Here is a 12,738-nt window from a genome sequence, read left to right as displayed (position 1 = left end):
CCCCTTGGCCCGGTGCCCCGCCTCGCAAGCTCCGAGCTCCTTCCGGCGCACGGCTGGCGGAAGTCCAGGTTTGGGGGTCACCTGACCGTAGAGGCGGCCAGAGATGGCGTCTTGTTTGGTTGCTGGCGACAGGCTGGTGCGCGCTTTGGGCTCTGGCGGGGAGCTGGAGCCAGAGCAGCTGCCCCGGAAGCTGCGGGCAGAGCTTGAGGCCGCGCTGGGGAAGAAGCGCAAGGGCGGTGACAGCCCCAGTGGTCCCGCTCGCCTGGTTTCCTTCCGCCTGATCCGGGATCTTCACCAGTACCTGAGAGAAAAGGGTGAGAGACCCATTCTCCAGTCCGGAGTCGCCTCCTTTATTCCCACCTGAGGTCTTTTTTCCACTTGTAGCATCTTTCTGAGGGAAAAATCCATCACTCTGTTTCGCCCGCCGAACGGTCATCGAGCCAACCCAAGGGTCACCTCCTAAATCCTAGGGCAACCCACTCCCTTCACAACTTCCATGGGCGTTCCTCGTATATCACAAAATGTACGTGTGCAGTTTCTGATCCCTCGAGAGTCTCCACTTCCAGGCCCAAGTAGGCCCACCTGACCCTTGAGGAAGTTCAGGTTCTAACCCAGTACCACCTCACAGGTTCAGTTTCTTCCGTTTCAGCCACATTCAAAAACCACCTTAGCATAGTGCGCTTGTCCTGTTCGGAAGTCTGGATTTCTTTTCATCTCAAAAGCAAAAGTGGTTAAATCTGACTTGTTTGTTTAGATAGGATGACAGAAAGGTCTGAGCTGGGAGTAGCATCTGAACTCTAGTCCTAGCGCTGCCACTAACTCTTGTTGGAGGAGTTATTTCTCTTCCGTGGGCCTCAGTTCCCTTCACTGTAAAGGGTGGGAACAGAACAAATTGGGATGTAAAGTCTTTCTCCAGAATTCATACAGCCTTCCCAGAAGTACAAAGGGTGGGTAGACTGCTTAACTATTGGAGCTAAAAAGGATCTTAGAGTTCATCTAATACACTGTCCTCTGAGGATTCAGCATCGCTATGACTTAAACCTATTTAAGGCAGTTCTAGCTTGACCACAGAAATGACCTAACCTAAAGGCAAATATAAGTGGCTTACATGTTAGCTGTGACGTTGGCGGGATAATTGAGAGCTGACAGTTAAACTCAGCTGTGCAGCACTAGGAGGTGATTATGTGGAATTGTCTTATGTTTTTCCCAATTGAAAATGATCCCAGATATGAATTGGTATAGGAATGGCCATGCTTTATTCTGGTAGAAAGAATAGAAGGACTAGACCCTTTCCTGATCTTAATCCTTTGACCTCAGCTCTATGGATCATTATGTTTGTGGAAATCTTTTCTTCCCAGATTCCACACTGTACCTTCATGAGCTCCTAGAAGGCAGTGAAATCTATATCCCAGAGGTGGTGAAGCCTCCTAGGGTACGTAAGGGATATATTTGTGAGAGTGGGTGTTGGCCGAGTTGGGCTTATTCGTGATACATCCAGATTTATGGATTAACTTTTGGGCTCAAAAATGTGTCTTTTAAATCCTTGGGAGTTGGGGTGGGGGAACCAGATATTGTCCTCCATGTTTGACAGCTTGGAAAATAGGTCCATTAAAAAAAAAGTTTACAGGGCAACTGGTTAGCTCAGTTGGTTAGAGCACGTTGCTACTAACACCAAGGTGGCCAGTTCAATCCCTGCATGGGCCACTTTGAGCTGTGTCCTCTTTAAAAAAAAAAGGAAGGAAAAAACAGTTTGCAAAGCAGTGGAGGCAGAACTGGTACATGAGTCTCCTGGTACCCTTAGCAGTGCTTTGCTCTTTGAAACCAGTGATTGTGACATGTTTCCTAGCAAACTGGGAATGTCATTCTTCTCATTTGATTTTTCTGCCTTAGAACCCAGAGCTTGTTGCCCGTCTGGAGAAAATTAAGATACATCTCGCCAATGAGGAATATAAGCGGATCACCCGTAATGTCACCTGTCAGGTAAGGGCCTGCTCTTCAGGACATGGACTGAGTAGCCCCGAAAAGCAGGGCCCTACACTGGGAAGAGGTACAGAGGAAGGAAACAACCTGGAAACTTGGTTTGTGTACTATTCAGGGACCATAGAAGCTCTGTGCTACATACAAACCAAACATAATTCCCAACTCATTCACTGAGACTCTGGGCTTGGATGGTAACTGATTCTTAAAAGTTGTGGAGGTGGAAATGAGCCTTGGAGCCTTTCTTCTGACAGGCCTCCCTGCTGTTCTCTGTCATACCCCTGCCCCGGAGCAAGAGAGGGGTATTGGGAGCCTCTGTCCTTTCTCTGAAATATTTGATCTATGGTCCAGAAAAGAACCCAACTGGTCCCAGACAAAAGAATCCATGGAGAAGACAGAGTTAATATTTTGGGGAATAAAGAAGGCTGAGCCCAGACTAATAAATGGATACTCTCTAGGCTGCCTCCGAGCTGCTTCCATTCTGAAATCACTTGCTTTTTCTTTTTCCCAGGATTCAAGGCATGGTGGGATTCTCGGTGACCTGGGAAAACAAGGTGAGGTACTAGGAAATCAGGCATTAAAGGCTGTCCCTAGGAAGGGTCAGTCATGGCACTCCTTCCCACCCCAGTGCTCTGGTGTTAAGCCTGAGGTATTCAGCCTTGCTGTTTGAGGGAAACCCAGTTGGTGGCGGAGGCAGCCAAGAGCTAAGAGGGCCTCCTGAAGGATGCTGATCTCAAGGTTTCTTCCCTGGTTTTTCCCCAAAGTGAGGTCAGTGAAAGCTCTGATCATCACTATCTTCAACTTCATTGTCACGGTGGCAGCTGCCTTCGTCTGCACTTACCTTGGAAGCCAGTATGTCTTCACAGAAATGGCCTCGGTGAGTAGGCACTGAGCAAGGTGGGGTGCTCCAGATGGAGTGTTAATGGGATAGGGAGGGTGTATGTGAAAATGCCTGGCATAGGTTAGGTATTGAACAAATATTAATGCAATAAACAAAAGCATTTGAGCTTTCCATTCGTCATGGGTGTAGATAATAACCTCAAGAGAAACTTCTTCCCCAACTTATGGACTGGGTTGAGGTTCTCACCATCCTTATTAGAGGTGTTGGAGGCTACAGAACTGGAGGCTGGCCTTCATCCCCTGAGTCTGGTTCTCTCCCTCCCCAGCGGGTACTGGCTGCATTGATCGTCGCCTCTGTGGTAGGTCTGGCGGAGCTGTATGTCATGGTGCGGGCGATGGAAGGCGAGTTCGGAGAGATATAACTGATACTTCGTCATCAAAGTCTGGAGAGGGTTTGGAGGGGCTCCCGGCTCCCGGCTGCCATCACTGACTCTCAGTCAACCCATCAGGATCTTTGTACTCAGCTCTGGTTAGTCAGGGCTGAGCCAAGGCTACCTGCCCTTCCTGTGGGGAGCCCTGTCGTCTGCCAGTTGCCAGAGGGAGCATAGAGGAGACTCAGACAACAACTGGTCTGTCAGTACTTTCTGATCCTGGTGCCCATCTGCCTTCACCAGTCCATTCTGGGCACTGCTAGGGATGGATTTTTTCCCCTCCGGAGTAAACAGAATCCAGGTCTTCCTAGAAGTGGACCACACTGCCTTGAACTTGCACAAGTACACAAATCAGTCATCATCCGTGCTCCACACATCCTTGATGCACACCTGTAACAGTTCTGAAACCTCCAAGGAAGCAGAAAGGTTTCCCTTTCTCCCGTTTGTGCTGGAAGAAGAACTGATCAGAGGATACCAAATAAGAGAAAAACAGGTTGGTACAGGGGGGCGGAATTGGAAGTCAGACAGCGACCTTTGTGGAATCTTAGTTATCGCCATCCTCTTCTTCTGCTTGCCTTCTTCAGATGTTCTAAATGCTTCTGCCTGTCTCTACCACTCACCAGCCCTCCTTAAACTTCCCATCTTCCCTTCACCCTTTGCTCTGCCTCCAAAAATGTAAACAATATAGATGGCAAAACCGTTTATCTGCTTTTAATGGCAAAATTCCTCGTCCATATTTGTGTTTGTGGAGAGAGTGTGCCTGCTGTGGATTATCTCGACTATAATAGTAAAGAGAGATATTTGTTGTGGACGGGAATTATTTCCAAATTTATATATGTAACTATGCGAATGTGAATAAATATACACATGAGTATGTACACAGAATATATACATTATGTGTATGTCTGCATATTGTTATACATAAGCCTAATGTAGGATATTTTATGTGGGTTCTTAAACATGTTTGGGTAAGTGAAAAAAATAGTATGTAAATGCTCATGGTTGACTAAATTGTTTTACATAGTTGCTTTTGGTTTTCACAACAGTCTTGGAGGTTGGAAAAGCAAATTGTCTTAGGCCCCTTTTCCGGAAGACAAAACTAAGGCTGAGAGACATCAAATGGCCTGCTGTGGTGCTTCCTCTGTTAAAAGGAGCCAAAGACTACTAGGTGGTCCTGAAGTCTCCGTGTAATGTTAAATTTCTAGAACTTACATTGGTGATATGATGATAGAATCTGCACAAGGTACTTAAAAACAGTATCAGCATTAGTTATTTATCCAATAAATATTTATTGTATGCGGGGGGTGGGGGGTGGGAGATGAGGGTAAGGGGGATCGAATATATGGTGATGGAAGGAGAACTGACTCTGGGTGATGAACATACAATGGGATTTATAGATGATGTAATACAGAATTGTACACCTGAAATCTATGTAATTTTACTAACAATTGTCACCCCAATAAATTTAATAAAAAATATATATATTTATTGTATTCATTGTATTTTTACTTCAAATCTGTGACAACATAAAAGCCCAAAGATTTTCATAGTTCTTAGAATTGTTCAGGGTCTGCCCCTAATGGTAGATTTCGTCTTTCCATTTGCATGAGCTCCTGTGGTCTTTTTTTCCCCCCAGAGCACTCTTCTCTTAGAAATAATACACTCATTGGCTCCGTAGAAATTTACAATGTTTGCCAGCTTCTTCCTGATACATAACAAGTCTGAGTCTCAGGGCAATAGTCTACATGAGAGAAAGGCAAGTTTTAGACCCTTTTGTTTACCATAGATCAGTTTGTTAAGAAATCTTAGGATTTTTTGGTTGGTTGGAAGAAATGTCAACTGTGAGAAAAAAAATGGAGGTGGCATTTTGCAGTGCTTCTAGCAACCCAAACTGTTTAAGTTAAAAAGCTCCACTGGAGCTTTGTGGAGAATCCTGGCTGTACTTACCTGTGCTGAACTCTGTGGGCTAGGGTACCCACAAAGCCTTAAGCTTTCACATCCCCCAGGTACTTGGATTCATGTTAGAACATTTCCAAATTTTAGGTAAGGAGCCAGCCTCCTCAAACAGCTTCTGATCCAGGGTGTTTTCTTCTCATGATGAGATTGGGGTCATTCCACACGCACACACCCCTTTCATTAGAATGGGGTCTTTACCTGATCCCAATGCCCGACTCAGAAGCCAAAAGGCTTCTGTGGCACTGAGCACTTAGTGAGCTCTTTTACGGACCAAGTATGGTGCTAGCGTCTGGGGATAGAGAGGTAAACAACCTAGTTCCTGCCAAGGAAATGGCCACTGTGCAAGGTGGTTTCCATCAGCAAGAGCACAGTTAGAAATAGGAATCGGGTTGTCCTCCAGTTGTCATCACAGAAAAGGGAACTCTCTGTCTGCTCTCAGCCACTTCCTCTGACTCACCATATCATGCTCTCTCTGGTGCAATCTGGGTCCAGGGCTTCCCAGGGAGAACGGGGAGTGCTGGGCAGGAGGCTAGAAGAACAAGAACTTGGAGCCTTCCTGGTTTCTCATGGCCTGCTCTAGAGGGAGAGGAACTAATGGTGTGTTGAGAGCTTTTACAATGTGTCCCACACCACCTTCACGTACGTTATTGCTCTCATTCCCAAAACAGAGGAGACAAGTATTATCCCCATTTTAAGGCTCACAGACTTTGAGAGTTGCAAGGTTACATAGCAAAGCCAAGATTTGAATCTGATTGCAAACTCCATGTTTTTCTCTGTGAAGCAGAGCAGCTCCAGAAGTAGAGGCAGCTGGAGTGTCCTAGAACCAGTGAGACCAGGAGTAGGGGTTGCCAGCAAAGGTTTTCATCTCCCCAGGTTCTGTCAGCCATTATCCCTCTTACCTAATCCCAGCAGAAGCTGGATAATACCTCCCACCCAGAATCTGGGACTTGGCCCATTTAGGGATTAGGTGATGGAGATAAATTTCAAAAGCAAACGGCCCCCGTCCCCATTCATTTGCTCCAAACAATAATCCGGATTAAGGTACAGAGCTTGGGTTTTATTTGGACGTTAGTTGGTATCACAGATGACGCTGCTACCAAAACCCAGTGCTGCCACGAGCATACTCCCACTGCGTCCGTCATCTGTCAGTTGTCTCCTGAATGAGAGGCAGCCAATCTGATCTTTATGAAAATTAAATCAATGTAAGCCCCAGCTCCTATTTCTACGTTATTACTTTAACAATCACTTCCTCTTCAGATCCATGGTTCTGATTAATTTGATGAATCTGTTTAGGTGGCAGGCGGTCAGGAGAGGAGGCCCAGAACTGGGAGAGTGTGGGTCCCCAGCAGTCTAGACTTAGGATCAGCACTCTCGTCTCCCAGCTCACTTAGCAGTCAGTTAGCTACTGGCCTGAAAGTGAGGGGCGGCTGCCCAATCTGCTTTAGCGGGAGGAGGTGTCATCAGCTGGGGTGAAAAGAACTGGGGACCAGGCCTGGCAAGAGAGGTAGAAAACATAGCCCCCACCTCATCCCTCTGAAGGTGCCTCCTGCCAAGACAATGGGCATATGCCCCAGGAGACTCAGAGTGCTGGGCAGCAGGAGCCAGGTCCCAGTCACTGTACAGGACCCACACCTAAGCTGGCCTGGAGGACGGTGGGATGGAGGGAACCCTGAGCTAAACTTCCCGTAAGAACATCCGTGTGTAAAAGGAGACATGGATCCAGTCTCATGTATTCACTTCTCATGTATCCTAAGGGGCAGCGTGGGCAATTGGAGCCAGAGGCAGGGGCTTGCAAGTTCTGGACCTAGATTAGGAGTGGTCCAGGTTGGTGACGATGGCTGAGGCATAGGTAAGGTCAGACAGGCTGCCTAGTGAAGTCTGGGGAGTAGCACTCTCTGAAGAAAGGTGAACCCCTGAAGCCTCAGCTGGTCCCCATGGGGCTACGGCTTTAGCCCCCACCCAGCCCTGCCCTGGACCCAAGCCAGGAGCCAGACAGGGGCATGTCGACCCTCTGAGGTGTGCTGTTGGAGGGTGGAAGCTGGCCCAGTGTGTGGGGACCCTGGGACTGCTGGAGGGTATCTGGGGAGCTCAGGCCTGCGGCTTAGGCCTCCGTGCTTCCTGTTCTTGACTCTCTTGGTCTGCCAGTTCTGGAACCACACCTGGTAAGGGAAGAAGGCGTCCTTCTCACTCTAGCACCCCTTCCCCCTTCTCCCCCACGTACAGGGAAAGCAGAACCTGCAGGCAGGATACCCAGAGAGAAGGAGCTGTGGGTCAAACCCAGAAGCTGGCTGTGTGAGAGTACCCCTACTCTGAGGGGCGGTCACAGCTTACTTATATCTTGACCTCAGGAAGGCAGGTGACCCGGGCCAGGTGCTCACGGGTGCCAATGTCAGGGTAGGGCCATGCTGCAAACACCCACTCCAACTTTAGCAGCTGCCCCTCTGCTGAAGGTTGTCCGCTTTCTCCGGTGAGGGCCCAACCCACCGGCATGGCCTGCAGGCCGAGGTGGACGTCAAGCTAGGACTCACTTCAAGAGCCTCTACCCCAACCTCAAAGCCCCCAGCATACCTTCTAGCCCCTATTCCCTGCCCAAATATCCCCCATCACACCTTCCCCACATTCTTCTCCTGCCCACCCTTCCCCCACCAGATCACCTGTTGGAGATGCAAACACAGGGCAAGCCATGGAGCTAGCAGAGTAAGGAGTCAGAGGGCCCAGCCAATTGGGGTTTTATCCTGCTCAGGGCTGGCCCCGCCTCCAGGAGGAGAGAGGTTTAGTGCCCAGGTCAAGTGAGGTAGAGAAGTGGGAGGAAAGACGGGTGGCCAGAGGCAGTGTTGGGGCTAGGCGGGGGACGGGTAAAGCGAACGTTTTGGTGCCGCTGCTCCCCCAGGACCTCACAAAGGAAGCAGGTCCCAGCCCCTCTCCTTGAACTGCAAACTGGCAGTCAGCGTCTGAAATCCTGTACTTCATGAAAATCCTCCCAGGACTCCATCCAGGAAGTCAGAGATCCCTCTCTCCAGTGCTCTCAGCGCTCCAGCTGCGCCTCCTGGAGCACTCGACACTAGTGCTGGCTGCCTTCAGGGGAGAGTGGGTGGAGTCCTGTCCCACAACTGAGGACCGGGCTGCTGAGGCTGGAAAGGAGGAGGAAGATGGGAGACAGCAGATGAGCGGGAGCCACCCCGCCCTCAGCAGGGCTGGGGAGCACCTGTCACCACCAGATCTCCCTCAGGTCTGCTTTAGAGCCTTGCCTGCATCTAACCCTTTCTCCTTGGCCCCAAGAGCCCAAGGGGGCTTCCTAGAGTCCAGGAACCTGGAACCAGAGGAGGTTCTGCAGGTACAATTGCGGGGTTTTAAGAAAGATGTTTGTTTTTATAGAGTACTCGTGCTTGGAGGTCTTCTGGGCCACTAAGTGAAGTAGGTGCATTTAAATTAATCCTTTGAGTTCCTGCCCTTCCCTAGCTCTCCTAACTTCAATGACCTGCACCCCAGACCCAAGACAGAGACCTCAAAGAAAGGCTCGTCCTAGGGGTGGGTTTGGGGAGCACAGTGACCAGTTTCCCTAGGGACTCAGGTGTCTGAGCTAACAACATTTCAGGCTCAGGATGGGCAGCAAAGCTGAAGCAGAGCCCATCCCCTCTGCCCCTTCATTCTCCACGGCGCTAGTCAACTCCAAGAGGCAAAGCAAGCCCAGGGCTGGGAGGAAAAGCTCGGTGACTCCGGTCATCATCAGAGGCGTTCAAGCTCCTGTTTCGCTGCTGGTGGTTTGTTGAGAGCTGCTTAGCTCAGGAGGAGCTCAGGAGGCTTTCCCCGCCCACAGCTTTTACGGTTCACAGAAAGGACCTGAGCTCAACATGGGCCAGACACAGGGAGGCTCTTCTCTGTCCCCTCCCCAAGCCATCCTGACAGCCCCGCTTCGCCTCCTTTACCCAGGCAGATCCTTGCCTCCTGCCTGTCCACCCCAGTCAGCACGGTAGTCTAACACTCAGGGCCAAGGCATCTTTATTGAGCTGGGAGGAGGAGGTTGGAGGAGGGAGCAACAGAGGGCCCAGCTGTGTGGCCTCAAACTCCTCTCCTAGTGGAGGCCAGAGGCTGGGCAGCCCAACCAGTACTGGGCGATGTCACGTGGGTAAGGAGGGCTCACACTGTCCACTCGCCGTGTGCGAAGGTTAACGCGGTAGTAGTTGTCTGGAAGAGAGGTTGGGAGAGAGTGTGTGAGACCCAGCCTGGCCTTGCCCACTCCTGCCCTGAGAAAGAAGACCCAGGTGTCTCCTGGAAGGGCAACTGAACATCACAGTGCCAAGGACTCCTGGCCTGGCTTTCTGGAGTCACTGTCCAAGGGCTGTGTTTAGCTCATGGGAACCAGTGACCGCAGGGAGGACCCCAGCTAGACCAGCTACAGGGGTGGCAGGGGCTCCCACCTCCTGAGAAGAAGTAGACACTCTGGATGGGCTCGCAGGTGGCAGGCACAATCCAGTCTGTATCGTAGTTATTATCATAATTGTAGTCTCCTAGGCCACTATCCTCACTGGAGAACAAGGACAGCCAGGATGAACGTGATTTCCGATGGCGTGTCTGGCTGCGGCCCCCGCCACGCCCACGCCGTGAGCCATAGCCTTTACGGCTGCGTGGCTTAGACTTCACATTCTTGGCCCAGGAGGAACGGGGAGCGTAACCTGAGATGTAGATCCGGCCAGCCATGGCTGCGTCCACTTGATCAGGCACACCAGGCCAGTCCTGACTGATGAGCTGGGGCTGCCCGGCACCACCTGTGGCAGGGAAGGGGTTAATGGGGAGCCTTGTGGGCCCGGGCCCTTTAGAGTTCATCAGGTGCCCAAGGATGCACAGCAAGCTAGTGGCAGAGCCTAGCACCCGGCCTCCCCATTTGCCTCAGCGCAGCCCCTCCTGCTGGCTGTGCCTTTGGCTGTGCTAGGCAAAGTCCAAGGTGTGGGGTCCAGGTGGAGATAAGCTCCCTCCAAGAGTCAACAGAAGCAAAGTCTGGCCTGAGCAAACAGCTTTTGATGGATAGCTGTACCATCGCAAACCCCTCTGGCCAGCCCAGCCCTCCACCTGCCCCGGGGCATCCCAGCCCTCTTGAGGGGGAAACAAGACGGTACTGCCCTCCCTCCATACCAGAGGATCTGCCCCAGAACAGAAGCTCAAAGATGTCTTCCCAGCTGTTCCGCTGCAGCAGGACAAAGTGTTCAAACACAGCCGACAGGGAACTGCCTTCACACTCCTCCTGACTGGGCTGGTGCTGGAACTCGTATTCCCAGTATTGTTTCCCTGGGGAGGGGTGGACGTGAGCAAGGCTGCAAAGCCCAAAGGCTGTTGAAGTCAGGAGCTTCTGGCACAGGGGTGGGCATCATTGGAGGCCTGTCCCCAGCGGAGTGGAAAGAACACAGACTGCTCCACTGCCTGCTCTTTCTCCCCACTGCCCCTCCCCTGAGTACCCTTGAAGAAGTAGACCCGCTCCCGGCCACTGTAGCTGTGAGCTGGGAGGGCCAGGGCTGCGTCCACATTGTCAGGAATGCCCGTGAAGCCCTCAGAGATGTCGCGAGGGTAATCGGGGTCCAGGACACCATCCTCAAAGCGCCAGTACTGACTACCCTAAGGGTAGGGAAGGAGAGGGTTGAGGAGATGGCTGGCTGGGCAGAGGCAGAGTCCGTTCCCCCCCACCCCCACCCCCACCCCGGCAGCAGTCCCAGTTCCAGGCTTGTCACCCTGGAACCTTGGGCTTCCCTGTCCTCACAGAGCTCCAGCTAGGGGCCACAGACCGAGATCCAGCCTTCTTGCCCACCCTGGTCCTGGGCACAACAGCCCTCAACCCCTGTCTGGGATACCTTTGACCCAGACCCACAGCCTGGCACCTTGAAGAGGTAGGTCTTCCCCTGACAGTTGATGCGGGTGAAGGCAGCATCAATGGGGCCCTCGATGCCCCAGACGTCTTGGATGCGCTTGGGGTACCCAGGCTTCACTGCCTTTTCATCCAGCTCATAGCAGTACTGTCCTAGAGTGGAGGAGGCGGTGTGAGGGAGGGGATGCTTCTGGGGAAGAACCCCAGCCCCAAGACCGGCCCCTGGAGTCACCTCGGAAGGCAAAAACGGAACCGTTCTTGAGGTCAGTGAAGGCATCAAAGGGTTTCCCACTGCACAGCTCCTCCGCTGAGGACTCGGAGTTCCCGTGAGCAGAGCTCGCAGGCCCCACTGCAGGCTTTGGGATCCCCTGCCCTTTTTCTGGGTTCAGACCAGCTGCCTGCTCAGGAGCCCTTTCAGTCTGGGCCTGCAGGTCAGAGCTGAGGGTGGAGCTCTCTGGTTGTGAGTAGACACTGGTCTCCTCATGGTAGTCTAAGTTCCCATATTCGTCTTCTGGCAGAGTGAACACATCCCCGCGAGTCACTGCAAGCAAGGTGGGTGGTGGTGAGTCTCCAGCTGCAGAGGGGATCCCAGGCCCACCCAGCCATTCTGAACGCACCTTGGTGCTTGCACTCAGCCATGTAGTCGGCGCAGCAGCTCTGGTAGTAAGAGCAGAGCTCATCACACTGACACTTCCTGTCGGCGTTGAAACCCTCAGTGCAGCGGTCCTTGCATGATTCTGTGGGAAGGGGTTGTCAGTCGGCACAGCCAAGCCCAGGCCAACCTTGCCCACCCTACATTGGCCCCGATGGCCACCAACACCCTCCTGCACCTTGGTCGGCCAGAACAACCCATGCCAGCAGGGCCAGCACCAGAAGGGGCCTTGGAGATGACATGGCAGGGCCTCTACCGATGAGCCTGGTAAACTGGGTTCTATGCTCTCTGATGCCTGAGGAAGGGAGGGAGAGGTGGGGACAGGGAGACAGGGAACCAGAGAAGAGGAGCTGCCTTTTCTGCTGCTCTGTTTGTTCAGCCTCCAGGCCAGCCCCCAGTGCCCTGACCCCAGAGGCTGCTGTAGCAAAGGGTCATATTCCTGGAACTCGGCCTGGGAAAGCTCGAACAGGATCCTTGCCAAGCTCAGGGTCATCTCTGGACGGCAGAAAGAAGCTCTACTCTGTCACTTACTAACTGTGTGACCTTGGGCAAACCGCTTTACCTGCCTTAGTTTTCTTTTTGGTAAAATGAGACTAATAACACTTGCCTCATGAGGTGTTGGGAGATTATATGATCAAAAGCAGACAAAATGCCCAGTGCCTGGAGTAGCCCCAACTTCATTCTCCATAAATGGTATTGATCCATGATCTGTTTGATCAGGCACTTCCCTAGCTGAGTGGTTCACCCACGCATTGTATATTTAGGGCAGTGAAAGAGGGGTAGGAGGAATGCTGGTAAGCACCCTGGGGAAATCTTTGTTCTCATGAACAAAGTTTTATTTCTGGATTCATCTCTTGGGTGCATTGATTTCCCCAAGCTGGTCTTCACAACACAGTAAATTGGGTGTATATTTACCCTTTGAACTAGATTTGATTCCTAAGTCTTCCATTAATTCACTGCTCTTGAGCAGGCCTCTGCTTGTCCCCATCCTCAATCTTCCCATCGGTAAAGAGTGGTCTAGTTCCCCA

General features: G+C 51.7%; 3 protein-coding genes across 3 annotated transcripts; 1 reads left to right on the top strand and 2 right to left on the bottom strand.

The window, feature by feature from the left end:
- The first annotated feature begins 64 nt into the window (after nt 1-64).
- VMA12 (vacuolar ATPase assembly factor VMA12) lies at nt 65-4,545 on the top strand. The gene is made up of 6 exons (XM_019731469.3): nt 65-314; nt 1,359-1,432; nt 1,891-1,980; nt 2,489-2,531; nt 2,742-2,854; nt 3,144-4,545. Exons 1-6 carry the CDS (start codon nt 104-106, stop codon nt 3,237-3,239), a joined length of 627 nt encoding a protein of 208 aa, XP_019587028.3. The 5' UTR covers nt 65-103; the 3' UTR covers nt 3,240-4,545.
- A 2,328-nt stretch (nt 4,546-6,873) lies between these two features.
- SEBOX (SEBOX homeobox) lies at nt 6,874-7,889 on the bottom strand. The gene is given in 5 exon segments (XM_019731378.3): nt 6,874-7,212; nt 7,214-7,269; nt 7,539-7,643; nt 7,645-7,697; nt 7,814-7,889. Coding segments are annotated over 5 exon segments (489 nt in total). The 3' UTR covers nt 6,874-7,013.
- A 1,297-nt stretch (nt 7,890-9,186) lies between these two features.
- VTN (vitronectin) lies at nt 9,187-12,064 on the bottom strand. The gene is made up of 8 exons (XM_019731474.3): nt 11,889-12,064; nt 11,676-11,795; nt 11,291-11,599; nt 11,072-11,211; nt 10,655-10,811; nt 10,335-10,487; nt 9,623-9,970; nt 9,187-9,389 (listed from the first exon to the last, which is right to left on the bottom strand). Exons 1-8 carry the CDS (start codon nt 11,950-11,952, stop codon nt 9,277-9,279), a joined length of 1,404 nt encoding a protein of 467 aa, XP_019587033.2. The 5' UTR covers nt 11,953-12,064; the 3' UTR covers nt 9,187-9,276.
- Nucleotides 12,065-12,738: the final 674 nt, after the last annotated feature.

The sequence above is a fragment of the Rhinolophus sinicus genome, chromosome 12 (genome assembly GCF_057876585.1).
Source record: "Rhinolophus sinicus isolate RSI-liver-muscle chromosome 12, RSI-T2T, whole genome shotgun sequence".
Taxonomy (NCBI): domain Eukaryota; kingdom Metazoa; phylum Chordata; class Mammalia; order Chiroptera; family Rhinolophidae; genus Rhinolophus; species Rhinolophus sinicus.
Note: the sequence above shows the minus strand (reverse complement) of the source record. Positions and strands in the feature narration are given on the sequence as shown.